The sequence below is a fragment of the Myiozetetes cayanensis genome, unplaced genomic scaffold (assembly GCF_022539395.1).
Source record: "Myiozetetes cayanensis isolate MyiCay16 unplaced genomic scaffold, myiCay2020 scf1, whole genome shotgun sequence".
In the NCBI taxonomy this organism is placed as follows: Eukaryota; Metazoa; Chordata; class Aves; order Passeriformes; family Tyrannidae; genus Myiozetetes; species Myiozetetes cayanensis.
This window is the reverse complement of record NW_026086604.1, coordinates 33461228-33480027: the sequence shown is the minus strand read 5'-3', so window position 1 is coordinate 33480027 and position 18800 is coordinate 33461228. Positions and strand designations below refer to the sequence as shown.

The 18800-nt window shown below is 35.4% G+C and overlaps 1 protein-coding gene across 6 annotated transcripts in view; it reads right to left on the bottom strand.

The window, feature by feature from the left end:
• Positions 1–1467: 1467 nt before the first annotated feature.
• MYBL1 (MYB proto-oncogene like 1) overlaps positions 1468–18800 on the bottom strand; it is a 33674-nt gene continuing 16341 nt past the window's right edge. For 2 of the 6 annotated variants that reach the window (XM_050318489.1, XM_050318471.1), the window contains exons 4-16: positions 17522–17614; positions 16808–17028; positions 14969–15152; positions 14667–14741; positions 13175–13288; positions 11789–12022; positions 11104–11475; positions 10213–10355; positions 9803–9917; positions 7220–7336; positions 7029–7133; positions 5867–6046; positions 1468–4088 (exon numbers count right to left, since the gene is read on the bottom strand). In XM_050318489.1, coding sequence (XP_050174446.1) covers positions 3960–4088; positions 5867–6046; positions 7029–7133; positions 7220–7336; positions 9803–9917; positions 10213–10355; positions 11104–11475; positions 11789–12022; positions 13175–13288; positions 14667–14741; positions 14969–15152; positions 16808–17028; positions 17522–17614 — 2082 coding nt within the window. In that variant the 3' untranslated portion in view covers positions 1468–3959. Of the gene's footprint in view, positions 4089–5829; positions 6047–7028; positions 7134–7219; positions 7337–9802; positions 9918–10212; positions 10356–11103; positions 11476–11788; positions 12023–13174; positions 13289–14666; positions 14742–14968; positions 15153–16807; positions 17029–17521; positions 17615–18800 lie in introns of all 6 variants that reach the window. The other 4 variants (XM_050318498.1, XM_050318480.1, XM_050318507.1 and 1 more) reach the window with 4 other exon arrangements.

Here is an 18800-nt window from a genome sequence, read left to right as displayed (position 1 = left end):
GCTGCAGCTTCAAGAGGGACCAATCTTTTGGCTAGCCTGGCACAGAAACAGTAATCCACAGCTTCCTCATGAAAGTAAGCATTTAAGCCTATAAAGATTCAGCTTATCCAACGTCAAGGAAACTTATGAAAAAAAAAAAAAAAACCAAACCTGGATGAGGTCTAGCATTAGAACACATCCCTGTACTTTCTGCCTAGGTAGTGAACCTTTATCTGAATATTTATCATTAAAGGAAATGCACGAAATCAATGTTTCAAAATTTTTGTTGCTTGCATTGTGTGTGACCTTGGTCACAGGTATGGCGCAACTGTAGTCCGTTAATATTCAGTGTTTAAAACCCTTATTTCACAAAGCTTGATTCACTCTCAGCATTGCATCAGTTTTAGTTTTGTGCAAATCTAGTAGAATTATTCTCATGTAAAATCAGAATAACAGCAGTAGGAACTGGGCTTATTCTCACCAATCAATTCCTTTAAGATAATTTCTTCTAAGTAAAAGCCAGTCCATGAGTAAAGCTTCCAGAGTTTTCATATAATGAAATTTAGGGTTGTAGTTACTACCAAATTTGCCTTACTGGCTGTCCATCCACTCTACTTTGTTTCATTGAGCAAAGTCAACACAGAAAAATGAATTAGTCACATCATTAGACTTCACTTTCCTTTACCTACACTTCACCCTGTGACATCAGCAGCCAGCCACAAGAACAAATGCTCTAGTCAGTCCACTTCACTTGTCCCAAGTGATGGAAAACCTTACGCATGCAGACACGAGCAGGTCTGCAGGTTATTCATACAGTGGTCTGGCTGTGACAGTCAAATCCCCAGCAAAGCCCCCATAACAGTCAGAGTTTGCTTATACAGGTTAAAGTTAGATAACACAAATTACCAGGACCTATTTCTGAAGAGCTGGCTTGTGCTAGTCCCTCCTGTCCTTTTCCTTCAACAGATTACCTTAATTATTTGTCATTTATATTTTGTCACAAAACTGGGAAAAGCACTGGAAATTTTGTATTGAATGCCAGTGTTTCTCTCAAAATAAGAGAGTTTAACACTAACTCAGATTAATACATGTTTGTGAGAACCAGTAAGGGAGGGGAAAAAATAAAATCACACTGCACAGCTTACACTTGCATTTACTTCTCAAGACTCAGGCACACATACCAAAATACTTCTACCCTACAAATGTAGGGAATCTAGAAAAAGCTTTAGACTATGAACATACATCTCAAGTTGTTTACTATACGTATTAAAGCTTTGAGAGACCAATATAAACTGACCAAATACAAGTAGGCTTACACGCAGGTTGAATTGAAGCAGGTACTACCAGGGGACTCCATCCTGCTTTGTAATCCACTGATTCCCATAACTGCTGTCTCTGCCCAGTCCAGAAAAGGCAAGTCTCTTGCAGTTTCACAGGCACACATACAAACATGTTTTCAAATAAAAGACACTTACAGTAACCTGGTACATAGATGCTTTATTTCTGACATTAACGTGGTCTGTATTGCGAGATTCTCTTATATAAAAGTAAAGTTTGTAGTACAACAAAAACTAAGATAAACAAGGCATTTGTTGCACATTCTGTCAAACCTTAGAACAAAAATATGGAGTAATATGTATTTAGGTTTCATGCAAGTTTGGCTGCTGCATGTACAATTTACCTATCAAGTGAAAGAAATGCAAATGCACACAACATTCAAAAAGTAATAAGATGCCTGACATATGAAAGATTAAAACCTTCCTGCTAAAGTAACAAAGTAGGAGTTAACTAAACGATCCAACCAATACCAACAGAAATTATTACTATTCACCATAAATCTATGCTTAAACTTGGTACAGGTACTTTTGGTGATGCCACTTCTATGGAAATATACCATCCAGATTCTAGATATTAATTCTCTCAATGTCTGATTTCATTTTCTGTGAATTAAATGATGTCTCCAGCACTAAATGTTGCTGTTAAATCCACTCTGGTAACACACACCTAAAATCTAGTACTGCCAAGAATTGACTCCTCTAAATTGTCATAGGTGAGGAGTAATCCTGGCATGATGGGCATTTTCTGATCCCTTGTTTATATAGGATTCCCACCCCCCTTGAAATTTTGATGTGAATTAAAAACTGCTAAAAATGTTTGTGCCTACTACTATCGGAGCCAATATTAAAAAGCTCTTAAAAACAAGGATTATATATGCTTTGAGATGTTTAAAAAAAGTTTAAGAACCCATTACCTTCCTTGTGCCACTCATCACATGTTAAAATTCTCCATAAATACATTCTTTTCTACCATCTTTGATATTACAGTGTTAGGAACAGTTTCCACACCCTGCATAGTACTGGTTGATCTCATAAAGTTAACTAGAGAACCTGACATCATGTAATTTTACATACAGTGCATATGATGCTCGCTCTTTCCATCTCTCATAGCAGCAAGCCGATTCTGCCACTATCTGTAGCAGCACACCCGGGAGTGGAGAGGAAGAGTGTCTGAATTATAAATAACTAAAACTACAGTGTACAATTCTATTTACCTGTCAGTATTTGTTGAGAGCACACCATTATAACTTGCTCAAAATTAACTACGTAAAAATCTCTACAACAAAAGCAAACCAAAACATTTTTTCAAAACCAAAAATAAAGACATAAAATAAGTGCAAATACCTAAAATAGGCAACTAAAGCAAGTGTTGTGACCTGTATACCTTTAAATAAGGACAAAGACTTTTCATAAATAAAAGAATGTTCTCTTTGCTCTTCAAACATTTAGTCAGTATATAATGGTCAAAGTCAAGTGCAGATACAATTGTTTTGAGATCCAAGGTGCCAAGTTTCTTTAAAAAAAAAAAAAAAGAATAAAATATATATATTGAAAATGCATTAGTTTTTAGTTCCTATGCAGGACAAAGTACTCCTGGGTCTCATGTAAGACCCCACCATTTCTTTCTAAATATATTTAAACAAGGAACAGGAACAGTTGCTGTATAATACAGGTATACCTTGTCATTATGTTGTAGACCAACATGATTTTAGGGCTATAGTGCAATCCTTACGCAGATGTAACACATACAGTATAGATTTTTACACTTCACTGTAATTCTTCTGCTATTCCACATATTTTAAACTTGTCCTTTTTTCATTTTAGCTGTTTTAACAGGAAACAACATTGGCCTCTAGACAACCTGCATACATATAAATATCTACATTTAAGCTTTGAAATGGAAATAAATTATAAAAACAGAATCCTCTCCAATTTACAAAATTTTCCTTGTTCCTACATACTGTACAATACATTCAACAATCATCTCATTTTGAGATTTATGAAGAAAATACTGATGCTTTACACTAAACTTAATTCACCCCCTCTGCCTACTTCTAGTACCATTTGCAAATAAATATATTTAACACTGTAGTTAATTCCATTGTTTTGCAGCATACCAAAAAAATTAGTAGTGCAACTTTCTATCCTTCCTTTGTACTTCTTTCTGTTGTGTTTCTTTATATACTAGAAAAATGCTACATAAGCAAAAGCATATTCAGTCATGTATCTTGCTCATTTGAAAACCAGAAACAACCTATAAACCTACTCTATATTGAAAATGCTCCAACAGATAAAAAATGCAATGCAAGTCAAAAGAATAAATATGAAAAATAAACCTAAAAACTGTATGTTGGCAATACTGAAATGCATTTTCCCCTTCTTTATGTTATTGTAGGGCATTACGCTTCTAATATTTAAGAAACTCATTGCAGAACTGTTTGCAGTATCCCTTCGTAAAGTATGCAAGAGCTTCACGTCTGTTCTTTGTCAGTCAAAAGAAGAAAGGAAGCTTTAAGGTAGCTTTAAGGTTTCCCTTGGCAGACTCTCTCAAAGACAAGACTTAATTCACAATATCGTACTGGAATCGCATTTAACATTGTTTCAGTTTCAATGGAAAGAGATGGTTGTCAGTTGCAGTGACCATCACAGTATCAGAGACCTTGAATTGCTGTTGGTAGCTGTGTATGTGCTCAGATATCTCCTCGCTTGTTCAGTCATGATAAGCTGGTCTTCTGTTTTTCCATAAACAACTGCTTCCCAGTCACGATTTGGCTGCATAAAATAAAATTCTGTTAAAAAGATTCTTTTAACAAACTAAAATACTTGAGCAGTTCTCATACAATCTCAGAGTACTAATAAATTATCAAAGTCTATCAATAATATATATTACTGAGAAGGATCTAATTCTACAGTACAATACCTAAGAACTGTGACAAAGCTCCCTGTCTACCCCTTAATCCAGCTCCCCAGCAGTGCATCTGTGTTATGCTCCAAGTTTTAGCACACAAAGTGAAAAACACTCTTAAAATACTAACTAGTGCAACAATACATAAAAGGGAAGCTAATTAAGTTATCTTCTTTTTGAATATCTTTCCCCTTAAATGTGCTGAGTTCAACAGGCAGAAAAACACATTATTGACAGCTGTTTGGAGACACCAAGGAAGGCAAAATGGTTTGGCAGCTGAAAAAGAATACTGTGCAGAACTTTACTGAACCAAGTGGCAGCTGTGGATGACTGGTCAGATTTTTGGGGGGAATACATTAGAAATGGTAAAGGAATTGGGAATAAAAATGATGAATGGAAGAATAATTGAGCCACTAGTCCTGCTTCTTCCATGAAGCAAAGCTTGCACCTTTGCATGATTTACTGAATCTCAAGCTGATTTGTTGCAGCTCTAACTTGGACATGACACTAGCAGATTGCAGCATAAAGAAGAACGCAAGATCCTCTTCCTCCCACGTTGAGCTAGAAACTGATCCAAAGGATCAGTTCTACATATATATTCATGGAGAAACTGAGCTGTTTGAGTTTCTCTATAAATTTAGCAGAACTCGATTCATGGAAGGGACTTGGGGTTAAAGAGGCCACAAAACTGAGTGGGAATTTCTCTGGGGAAAGAGAAAAAAAAAAATGCTTCAATGCAAACATTTGTGAGTATAGTATGACTAAGCTCCCCTTTTAAGTATTCTAAAGAGCATACTTCTGGGCCAGATAGATGAATTTACCTTTGTTGCAATTTATAGTAGTAATCCTTTTATTTATTTATTTATTTTAATATTACCATCAAATGAACTTTGTTCTTCTTTCTCATAAGAAAAGATCAGAAAGTAATACTGTTGTCTCTATACTTAAAAACATCATCAGTAAAGCAATAAAGTAGAACAGGGAAGATGGGGCTCCAGGTGCCCTGTGTTTTTTGGGGGATTTTTTTTTCGTCAATACAGAGCTGTGCATATTCTGAGAAGCCACAAAAATTTTATACATTAACTCCCTATGGGAAAAACTGGTACAAAATCAGATCAAAGAATCTTTTCCTAAAGCTGGTGGTCAAGACACGCAGAGGGAAAACTAGGTTCAATGGTTTTACCAGTAAGGAAAATATACAGAGGTACAAGAACAGGCATGTTACAAGAACATCTACCAAATGGAACCTGTGGATGAACTCTGATTAATGAAACCCACTGGGCTTATTATGAAGTAAGCATCAGCCAAATTTGAGAAGCTTAAGCAGTACAGAGGTTTAGTTAAGTTTTTTTAACTCCAAGTCTTGGGTACCCAGGCTGTTTTGGAGGTTTCCCCTATCCTGTTTTCCCCACATTTAAATCTTAGAGGCCACTCAGTGAAACATCAGGGTTGTATTTAGCGAACTTAGCTATGAATTTGGTGGACAAATAACCAACTTACAAGAAATAAGGATCATGGAAACACTGACCGAAACTGGATCACTGATTTGAACAATTCTAGACATTAGGGCAAGACAGAAACAAAACAACAAAAAAATTCTTTGTTAACCTGCTAACAGAGCTAACAGAATTCTTTGCATCCAGACCTGAAGAGCTTTCTCCATTTTGACATTTTTTGAAGCACATGCATTCAGTTTCTTCTTAATTACTGCATTTGCTTTGTCTGCCGGATTTGTATCCTGTTTTTCTGATGTCAGGTTACATCTGTTGTCCTGTATTTCCAACAATGGTGTCATTAATAAAGATGTGGTATATGCATTTTTTGACTATTGACAAAAAAGAGGGTAGGAAACAGGAATAATAATTAGTATTTAATACAGAAAGACTTTAACTGCTGTGTTCAGAGAAGCTAAAATGTAAATAAAGCAAATACTATCAGAAAGACCCTAGGAAAGAATCTGAAAAGAAAAAGTGATGAACAGTATATGAAGAACTAGCATGGTCTACAGTGGCGTCCATAGTCAATACTAAGCACAGTACAACAAGCAGCTGGATTTAGCATGATTTAGGTGTTACTGAGTAGACGGCTTCTTTACTCTAAAGCCACACTACAGCTGATAACATTTTGTTAAGAACAAGAACTTGATAAAGTAGTAACTACAGAACAGTTTTAAAGAAAAAAGCTTGTCATTCACTTCTAGCAGAGCCCTTGTGAAAGTCAGGAGAAGGAGACTGGAGTGGAAAAAATAAGACTAATCAGTTTCAGGGGAATGCTGTTCCTCCTGCGAGAGTGTTCTTGGGGAAGGGGGGAATTCCCACTAGGTGGCAGAGCACCCAACACCCAGGAGGCAGATACCTAGGCTTGGCACAGGGTCTTCAAAGGCATTAAAGAGGGAATTCAGGAAACCAGGTACAATAATCAGAAAGGAGTATGACTCAAGCACCTTAAGCATTCTTTTTAAGGACTTTGGCTCCTACCTCTTGAATATACCTTGTACCTAATCAAGAATCACAGACATTTACTCTTTCAGAATTAAACACATACATACATTAATTTAAAGATTAGAATGAAGTTTTCCTACAAACTATAAGACTAAAGATTAATCTGTTCATATGTGAATTCAAGCCCAATGTTCAAGTATTTCTTAAGTATTTTAAGTAGTATTTCAAACTGAATGTGATTTTCACTTTCTAGATTTATGAATCTAGCCTTAATCCAAAAATTGTATTTTAGTTCACAGAACAAAAGATACACGGTTCCACATTAATATTGCTGCCAGTGCTGCTCTTCAGTAGTTTAATACTTACTTGTATATCTAAACTATTATCTTCTGTGAAGCGCTGGGCACCAACCTCTTCTTTTTCCTGTGAATCTAGGACCAGAGATTTTCTGACTTTTTTAGAAGAGTTGTGCTGAAATAAACATTTTGCAGAGGAAAATTGTAAAATATTATTTAAAAGTAGTTATTTTCTATTTGAAATTATTATTGTCATGTTACCTCCTGCTTGCAGTTTTTATACACAGTGTCATCTTCCTCCTTGGGAAATATATCTGTTCCAGTTTCCTCTTTCAAAACTTCCCTAATGTCTTCCTCCGAGAAGGCAAGTGGTTGTGACTAAAATTAATTAAAATTGAAAGAGAAAATACAGGAAGTCTATTAGTTGTTAGTTCTTACCACATCCTACATTCAGCTAATGTAGGCTAGAAAAGACATCTTGCAAAATACAGCAGCAGATAAATGGATTTAAGCTACTGTAGTTAAAAACTACAGGATTACATTTCACAGCTACGGAGATTTTTTAAAGTTACTTTTACTCCACATTATTTACAGCCAGATAAAATATATACATGCCTCACAAATGCCAGGTAGCATTGAAGGAGACAAACTACTTCTTTGTATTTATTAGTAATGGTTATCCACTGATAGAAGGGGTAAAAACATCTACATACATGTACATGCATACAAACATATTAAAAAAACTGTACCAGAAATGTATGACTTGTTGAGAAAGGAATTTATGTCAATTTTAACACAAATCTTTGTATGAGACATTGATAGTTCTAAGTACAGTGCAGAATTTCACAGAAGCCATACAGATGGCTCCTTTGTGTACCAACAGGAGAAGAATTCCCTTAAGCCCTCAAAATTTGATTTTGAACAGGAGGTTAATAGTGGACAGAAACAGGAATGCCAAACCACTCCATTTGCATAGTGAGGGACTGTGAATCTATAGGGTAACACAGATGGTGCCAAGCCCTGTGGCAAAGTCTGAGCTGCCTTCTGTGTTTGTAGAAAAGAAGTAGTCAATATATATTGGCTGGAATTTTTTCAGAATTTGAAAAGCATATGTCTACTGAATTCCAAAAGTTATTAGGCATTAACATACCTTAGCTAGGCTAGGAAGAGAACAAAAATTGAATTCATTTGGAACAAACAAACAAGCAAAAAAGTAACATTATCCATAGTCAACAACTACAAAAAAACTCCTGTGACAGCCAGAAGAATCAGGGGGTCATGAAGTACTATACTAAGATTTCTGGATTTAGGATGAAAAAATTACAGATGTCATTCAAGTTTAACACACTGTGGTGAACACCTAGTTTCAGTCCTAGCACTGTAGAATAACGAAAGCCAGAAAACAACTCAGGTCTAACATAGTCCAGAGGATTCAGAGATAATGCAGCTTTTCAAGTCAAATGTGAAAGTTGTTTAAAATAACGAGGTCAGTCATACTCATCTACAGCAGCTTGCTCTTACTAGATTACCCAGTTGGAGGACCCTAACCCATTCACTCTCTCACAATTTTTCTTTAACAAAACAGAATGCTAAAGTATTCAAATTAAGATCTCAGACAATTATGTAACCACCTGTAAGGTGATACATAAGGTTACACAAAAGGAGAAAAAAACTCCTGATGTTTCCTGGAAGATCCCAGCACCTGGGAAGACATTTCCAGAAACTGATAAGAGAGACCAGTGATACAAAGATAACACTGACCTTTTTTTGCAAACATCCTGCCAGAGAGAACACAGGAAAATTTCCTTTGGGCCTATGTCATTTGTCTATCCCCCCAAAATTAGTGTATTGACTCAAACTGCCTAAGAAAAAGGGTATAAAAAGAGACTGGACATAAGCAAAAACAGGGGAGAAGTTCCATCAACACTGCAAGAGATGGCTGATGAGCTAGTCTTTCTCCTTCCACTTCTGGTGATGCCTGGAAGGTGAGACTAATGCTAATTACTTGCTTCTAAATAACTAGAACTTACTTTTGCTTCACAGTATTCTTAGTAAGTTGCTTTGCTTTAAAGTGTGTGCTTATGCCTTGCTTTATTATTATTACTACATGGTTTAAATGTATTTTTGCAGTTAGACTCTATTCCAGACAACACAAACCCTATAAATTGACACAAATTTGTACTAATAAACACATTATTTCATGAACTGCTAGCCTGAGTCTGGTTTTAGGTGCTGACATTTTCGTGGATGGCAAAATAACTCATAGAAGAAACTTGCTGAGAGGTTTCCCTGTCGCTATTAAGTGCGATCCCTATAAAAGGTATCAAATGGCCTGTCCATCTCAGTGAATCTGTTAGGGGAAGATTCTCACCTAATGAGATGCTAACAGACTATATTAGACAATAAAAGGCTTTGATCCCCTGGGAGGACACTGATAGACAAACAGTAAATTAATACAGATTGGACAGAAAATTCTTCTTTTCTGCCCCCTTTAACATGACACCATCTCATAAGAGGTACAGTGTTAGCAAAGCTAGACAAGACTTAAAACAACTCATAAATATGAAACCAATCCATTTAAGATTACTGTGGATGTAATTACAGATTATATATACCAAATTACCATTCAAGAAGATAATGCCTCCATACCACACTGAAGGATATGAGTCTAACAACCAAATCTGAAGCATTTTTGGTTGACATTCTAGGATAATAAGGCAAGTAAGTGAAAAAACAGCAGTTAGAAAATGCTTTTTAAGATCACACTGAGACTTAGAGTACCTCAAAACCAAAGAGGGCATTTAGACTTCATCAAAGAAGAAAAGAAATAGTCTCATCACATACCATAAGTCTGAGAGGACCATACTTTTTTTCCTGAGCAGCCAAAGCATTTTTAAAAGGAGTTGGTGTCCTTGGTGTTGAACCCAAAAGAGACCTTCTCATTGTGGGAGTTCTAAAACTATTCAAGCATAGCAAAGTGTTCATACATGCATTTTAATATTTTAATTTATCATTAGTAATGTAATAAAATTAATCTAAGAAGCATTTGAAAATACCTTAATTTGCACAAGATATCACCACCGTGAATCTCTACATATTAAGATTATTTTATATAGTACTACGAGTATTAAGAGTATTATATATAGTAATATTTTATATAGTATTACCCCAGGTGTATTAAACTTTAACTGGATTTTGAAAATATTTGCTTTTATTTGAACACCACCACCAGATGTTTAATGTAATAGTCCTACCCCACATTTTCCTTTTGATCTTGTGGTGTCATTTCCTTGTGTAGAGGAGTCGTAATAAGAACTTTCTGCCCACAGATTGGAGTTGATGTAAATGCTGGATTTTCAAAGTTAAATTGTTCATTTGCAGAGCAAGTGTTGAAAAACTAAGCAAAAGAGAGAGAGAAAAAAACCCCTAACTAACCTTATAGGACAAAGCTTCACCATGGTACTAAACAGTAAAAAACCCCAAAATTATAATACACACGTATCTGAAAGGCTTTTACAAATACACTATTCTTGACTTACACTAGACATTTCACAACATCACAGAATCAACTGTATTGGAAAAGATCTCAGAGATCCTCAAGTCCAACCCTTGATCCAACACCACCATGGTTACTAGACCATGGCACTAAGTGCGACATCCAGTCTCATCTTAAAATCCTCCAGGGACGGTAAATCCACCACCTCCCTGGACAGCCCATTCCAATGTCTGATTACTCTCTCTGTAAAAATTTTTTTCCTAATATTCTATCTAAACCTCCTCTGGCAGAGCTTAAGACCGTGCCCTCTTGTCCTGCTGCTGGTTGCCTGGGAGAAGAGACATTTATTGCTGAAACCTTGATTTTCTCCTTAAAATCCCTACTGCTTAATTAGGTCACAGAGACAAAAGGTCTCTATCAACAACTATTTGCATGAGAAAGTCTGAGTTCAGACACTAGTTGGTCGCTGCTGCTGCCGCCCTCTCTCATCACTCTTCAAAACAGAGGAAATAGGTTTATTTAACAATTTATGGTTTATTTTTAATATATCTACCCTTGTGCAGATGTTTTAAGAAGCTTTTTGACGTATCTGTTTAGGCTACAACGTATGACTAGGGAAGAAACCGCTTATAATTTATAACTCACTCACCTGTGATGGAGAAAACGGTAGTGTTTTCACTGGCGTACGCTTTAGTGCAACATTGACAGCATCATTACACAAGCCGTCGTTCAGATCACTGACTGGTGATTGCCCGACACGCAATCTCTTTTTCTTTCTCAGGATAGCAGGTGGATTGCTGAACTTAGTTAAGTTTGAGGTTGTTGAAAAAACTGTTTCTTCATCTCCACTGATGCTACTACTGTGGTTTTTGCCATCCAGCATAACACCAACATTATACTGGCACTCAGGAGCTCCTTCATTGTGTTGAAGCCGCATGAGTTTTACTGGAGCTGACTTGACAGGAGATACAACAGCCTCTGAAAGCTCAAAACAGGTGACATCACTCCACGCTACCGGATCCTGTGAGGCAAGATGCAAAACACTCAAAAGGCTAGCACGCTCCTTCAAGGTTATTTCACAATGTCCAAGCCACTCTATCAGCTCTCTATCTCCAGAAGCCATATACTGAATTATTCTCCCTGTAACTTTCATACAATCCTAAAAGACTGAATATTTTAAAAAATAATTATGTTTAAACAGACAATAAAACATTCAATATGGCTGAAACTACAGACAAGTACAAAATAAGGTAATTTTAAGAGTATTTTACACATACTCTGTAAGTTGATATTCCCAAATAAGCACTTCTTTTAAAGAAGAAATACAAACTTACAATTTCCATAAGATCTAGTGTCTCTGCAAATTCTGGAATGGTTTGTAGAGGTGTTAACATTCTATTTGCTTCAACACCCAAATATTTAGGTGGTGAATTCTGCTGAACAGGTGTGATTCGAGTCTCATCCATGCTGTAGAAATCACTTGTTTGTTCCTCAAGGCTATTTAGTGTATTAGGCATACAGTCTTCCATGACAAAACTTCCAGACCAACAAGGTAAGCTTCCAGCTTGCTAAAAAGTTATGAGGAAATACATTAATCTTACTCAACTTAGAGGTTGGAAAGAGTAAATTACGTGACTGCAGGGTAGAAAATGTGTAGGAAGAGTAAGCATATTCATTTTTGCATTTTCAAATACTAATTATGTGTTTCAATTAATGCAGTTAGTCTTCTCCTTACATTAACAAACACAACATTTTCAAAATGTGTAAGATTTTTATCTTACCTCTCATTCATATCTCATACATGCTTATTAACTTAGATAATTATGGGTTGCATTAGAAGCCATCTCTGATCCAAGTTGCCTGTACACTAGAAACCTAGTATATCATGAAGTAATCTTCACTACAGAACACAGATACATTTCAAGATGTTTCTAGAATGTGAAGTACTTCTTGTTTGATCTGATTTTTTAGGGCAGATTCTGCATTAATAGTTCCCTTTTAGTAGACTGCTTTAGAAACATTTTAATTTTCACTGGAAATCTAAAAGCAAAATAGATTCCACTAGATAAGCAGAATATTCCACTGTTTCAAAATAATGCCAGCAATAGCTCCACCACATAAAAATGGAAGTTCCTCTGTAATCTAAATTAGTGATCAATATGGTTGGGTTGGTTAGGTGTCTGATGTTCACAGCTTTCTGAGGAAATCAGTGACATCACCTGCAAGTTACCCTAATTCCACTGAATTTATGCATAAATTGCGTACAGTGCCTGTTTATTTACTGTTAGTCATGTCCGAATGTAGATATCACGTATTGCAAGTACTACACCAAAGTTTAACAAAAATGTAATCTACAGGACATTTTGAAATCAAATAGGGCAAAGTCTATGTATTTTTCATCTGCCTCTGTTGAGCAGATGATCAATATTGCTAATCTATAAAACTGAAATGGCAGGGATATCAAATGTGTTATCTCTTGAAGAGGATTAAAATTCTTAGGAACAACTGCCAAACTGCTGGTCACATTTCTGCTGTCTTCACTGTTTAGAAGGTTAAAACTGCACTAAAAATAAGTTGTTTCAGTCCTAATATATAGATTTTGGTTTACAACTCAACAGTCGTAGGTTTGGGTTTAGAGGGTCAGGTGTAAAAAACACCACACTAAACCAAACAACCAATTGCTGAGGATTAACCTCAGTAATGCATATTCAAATATTTACAGTCCTTACAGAAGACATTTGTTTTCTTCTGATTTCAGTCTCTGCTGACATAAGTAGCAATTCGAGTTCCTTTATTTTCTTTTCTTTATCAGGATCGTCATCAATAAATGGCTGCTGAAAAATTTAAGAAAGAAAGCATTACTATTTTCCACTTCCACCATCCCTTCACAGTAAAAATTCTACATTACAACATAGCTGTATTTTCAACAGGAATCCACACACAGAGGGAACAGAGTTGTTCAAGTTGTATCAAGTTTGTAGTACAGTAGTCACTCACAAGTAAAACAACTCCAATTACCAGGAGATGGATCTGATGTTACAGTGGTTTGTAAGGTAGTATTTTAACACATTTCTAATATGGCCTGTAAATGGCCAGTGTGCTACAGCTATGTTCTATCTTTAATAGAACCAACAATGTTGGCACATTGGAATATGTGTTCATGTTTTTGTGTGCTTTCTAAAATTTTGAGTTATTTATCCTCACTAAGTGTGTAAGAAAGTGTTTCAAATCAGCATTTGTAGAGTGTCTACAAGGCAATCCTACCACTACTATCAGAAAAGAAAATTAACTAATTGGTTTTGGTTGGTTGGTTTATTTTTAACCTCCTTAATACTTTCCATTAGTGTTATAAATATAGGTCAGTGAGGATATATGCCATGAGTTTCAAAACTAGTTATAATCCTGATTTTAGAGAGTACTCGCAGAATCAGGGCAGAAAATGCAATATGAAACAGATGACCTGCATAGGAAAACTTCAGGTTAGGTAGAGAGTTCTGCAGAATGCCTCTACATCTACTACAAACAAAACATACATTATTCCTTGTGTCGAAATATTTTTTTTACTAATTCTAAAGTCACAAAAGTTCTTCCAAGGGTCATACCAGAAGCAAAGATCTACATTCAGTCTGCAACATGCAAGGAATTTCAGATATATTCCAAGTGAGCCCAAAGAAGCAAAATGAAAATAACATATTTGTTTTAAAGTTCCTCAATACTTCAGCATTTAGAATGTTGCAAAAGAGCACCTTCAACAGACTGAAAGACATTTATCACTGAGAAAGAAAGAAAAGCTACTGAGAACAATAACGCACAGTCAGAAGTAAGTTATTTGAACTGAGTTTTTCAGATAGGGTTGTATTTATTACATATATATAAGCAGTAAAGTCTGGTATTTAAATCTCTCATAAGGTGGTAATACTAACAGGTCACAATTTTAACCTCATGATTTAACAAGTAGACTAAATTTTAATCCATATTTCTCTCAGAAATAAGCACAAACATCATGTTTCTGGGAAATACAGAAAGCTCCATTTTTCCTATCAAGAAATACCAATGATGCAAGCAAGCCTAACTAAAGAGGAACTTATATAAATCTAGGTGAATGATGAAGACTAACAAACATACTGAAGACATAAGTTTTTAAACTCTTCATTTTACTGTATAATACACAGTAAATTCTCTTTAATTTATGAAGCCTGTTAACAAATTTACCTGAACTATGTTGGAAGATGATGGAGCATGTTCTAGACAGCTGCCTTCTGATGAAGCATACTGATAGGCTGGAATCTGAAAAGACATAAAACATTTTACAAACCCTCAACAAAAGGAGGTTATAACATTATCTCTAGTTTAATGTACATAAACTATTTATTATGGTTTACAAATCATAAGTTACCATAAAAATCACAAAAAATATTCCACATATCTTCAATATTTCAGATTTATTTCTTGTTCCAAACCAAATAATTTATTTGAAACTGGGAAATACTTATTACTCTTAATTTTGAACTTACATGTGTTTGAACAGGCATATAAAACTGATTCTGAGTGTGCAAGTGTTCCATAGTCAGACAAGGTTGGGGCTGATGTTCAGAAGAACTAGTGCTTTCAGACTTTATAACACTTTGCAAATATCCTTCCTGTTCCACCTTTCTCCGCATTGTTGAATTCCAGTGATTTTTAATTGAATTATCAGTCCTAAAATAAAAGTGAAAAACAGTGACTGGTTTCCATATCTCAAAATTTAATATATGACATAATTTACAGGGTTTGTAGAGTAGGTTAACCTGAGGCTACACAAATCCAGAAAGTTCCAGCAGTTAGACTGAAAGTTCTATTATCAGTGGTGGTTTGGGCATAATTACTAGAAAGCTGCTCTTCTAAAAACTTCCTTATACTAAACTTCAAGTCTGCAAGAAATTAAAAGCAGCAAAAGAGAAAGCCTTGGTTCTGGCTGTTGTCACAGGTGAGAACCTTTTCTATTGGATACTTGGAATGTAAGACAATCACCCTGAGGTCCCACAGCATAATAAGGGCATTTCAACTAGTGTTTGCTGCTGGAAGACACCTATTCTAAAAATGTGACAGCCTGCAATCCCAGCTCTGTGTTTTATGTGCAGCTTTGTGAAAGAACATCTTAATACTCTTTGTGCCCTTGATCTTGTATGGGGAGAAGCAACCATGGCGTTTTGACAAGTAGACTGAAATACTTCACACAATCACTGAAATCACTAGAGAACCATTTAGGCAAGAGTGGAGTATAACTGCATTACAGTCTAAAATACCAGCAATATTATTCCTAGCCTTAGAGAGAGGTACACAGAAACAAAAATTGCTTAAAGCCCCATTCTTCATTTAAGCTTGACTCCCCTTTTTCATCCTACTAGTGTTGGACTCTACAAATCTTCTAGGTCCAGGATCTCTACCAGTCTTCAACTAAGAGTCATCTTAGATTTATTTACAACAAACAAGTCAGTGAATTAGGAATTTGTCTGTCAAACTCATCTTCCCTATCTGAAATTCTACTTAGTTGCAATCCATTTTCTCCTCATTCCTCTGAAGGATTTTCTGTGAGTCATGGGTTGTGTACTTAATCAAAACTTTTAAACACATATCTCTTATTCTGCCAACATAGCAAGTCCTGACATTCCTTAGGCACAGCTAGATTCCTGAACACACAAACTGAATTCAGAAAGGGACAACTTAACATTGAAATTCAATTACAAGGTAAAAGCATTATTTTATTAAACTCTTTATACATTAAAATTTTGTTTTCCACAACTATAGAAACTGCCAATCAGACTTGAAACAAATATAAGGAGAACAACGCATACAATTCATTTTTAACATAGAGACTTCATGGAGCTTTGCAATGCATGACTCCTAAGTCCGGACTTTCAAATATTACTAATATTTTCTTTTACAAGTGTCCAGTTCAACAAGTGTTACACACACATACACACAAAAAAAATAAATTCGATCTTAAAGCAAGAGAGTCACCCTCAAATGCATATTAATGAAGGCACTTTGTCATCAAGTTTGATATCAAATCATTCTTGCTCTATTACTTGAAGTTAACCCTCTTCAGCTCAATTGCAGAGGGTTTTTAAGTGATCAAGAGGATTTTGAAGGTACCTGCAAAGCATTAGAGGTCTTTATATTGGTTTTATGGCTTTTTAAGAATGCATAATCAAATGCAAAACATCTTAAAAATTTTTAGTATCTATCAAGATAAATACGTTGTGGTATAAGTTTCAACAGATGCTCTCTGACTAACAAGTTACATTGGAAAGGGTAGTGAGATGACCACTTTTCATATTCCAATATTTAACACAAATAGAGTTGCAAAGCACCTTCCAGGAAGAAGTTTGGCTATTTCAGCCCATCGGTTTCCCAAACGCTTGTGAGCTTCATAGATTATTCTGTCCTCTTCTTCTGTCCACGAAGACTTTTTTACCTCAGGATTGAGATGGTTATGCCATCTCTCTCTGCACTGCTTGCCTATTCTTCCTTTCAAGTGTTTTGCAATTAGAGACCAGCGCTTTGGACCATACTTCTGAACTAATTCAATAACCTGGAACACAGATGAAAGCACATTACAATTCCAAAACCTAGTTTACCTAATCAAAGACTGAGAACACTGATAAACTCACATTTTAGAATAGCATTGTAATAGTCTTCTTGGTATGATATTAGACCTAAGGGGGCAGATGATGACTTGGGGGGTTAAAAATGATTCTTCAAGAAATCAAAAAAATTACTTATTAACTGCAAATTCTCTGTGTTTAGAATATAAATATATACTGATGAAAACATTCATTTGGAAGCGTTCTTTCTGTCACCCATTGCATAAGCTGACATTAGGCAGACCATACATTCCATCTACTTAGGAGCAGCTACATTTTTTTTCTTCTCACACGACCCAGTGTAATGTAAATATCCATGGCTCAAGACCCACCAGACATCAACTCTGTGGGAACAAACCTTAAGGAAAAGTGCACATTCTTAGCAGTCATATGGCAATTTTATTACAGTAAAAGAGCAGAGTTTCAATTAGTTTTCATTACCCTCTGATCTTCTTCTTTAGTCCAGGGACCTTTAATCAATTCTGGGTTTAGTACCTTCTGCCATCGATGCTGGCACTGAAAATCTGAACGATTCTGAAACAGTTTTAGAAGATCAGTGTAGCTGTTAAACTCTAGAATATGTAAATATGTAAGTACTTTCTAGCCAGAATTATTAGCTTATTTCAAATTAAAATGTTTATTTAGACATTTGTTCTAAGTATAATTGTTAAATTCTCCCTTACTGTTTCCTCTTCCATTTGCTTATAAAAACTTATCTCCAGAAAAATAAAGCCTTGCATGAAGCTCTATTCAATGTACTTACTTGATAATTAAATTCAGAACTTACTCTTCTTTAGAGAGAAATTTAGAATTATTTTTGTCCTCATTACTCCACACTTTCTCTGAACTTTGAGGCTGATATACTTTTGACATTATCTACAACTTAAATAAGGAGAGAAATTTTTAAGGAAATACTTTTTCTTTCAGATAAAAGAATAAACCTTTTTCCAAGTCTCAGATGAACATATTCTCAGTTCTTTACCACAGTGTTAAGGAAAACAGATTTATATCAAGTTTAGTTAACACATACTAATTAAACAACACTGCTTTTGCCAGTCAGGACAGATGGTGCTTTTCTGTAGCTTCACTAAGGATCTTTTGAAATTTTGTTCCCAGTTATGAAAGAGACATAAGTTTTCACTTAGCTTCCTAAAAACTGTCTGTAGGGAAAGCTTGGTCCAATCCTTAGAAACATGCAGGTAAGAGCCTGCCCCAGTAGAACACACTAGCATTCCTTTTTTAACAGTGGGACATGATTATTTACTCACTTCAGTGCAAGCTGTTGGACAGCAAGTACCAACTGCAAGGTTTTGCTGGGCTTGTTTAAAAGTAAAGGTGTTAACATGCTAAAGTGAAGTTAACCAAGCAGCAGTCTAGCAGACCAGAAAAAACACCCAAAACACTAATATCTGAAATTACACAATACCTTCCAAGTTAATCATAAGTAGTAACTGTATGATTAAAAGCACATTAGTTTATTAAAAAACATTTTCTAGTGAAGACAAGCTGTAAAAGACAGACTCAATATAAAATACCTGTTTCCATTTTGAGGGGAAAAAAAATTAAATTGTGGCCTTTTAGTGTTTTTACCTTCCAGACATTTCTGAAACCCTAATATATTTTTGGGAAAAGAGTAAAACAAATGATGGGATGAAACAATACAATCATTTCAGTTTCCCTTAGCTGCAAAAAATTGAAGGCAATTATAAGCTGTGTTCCC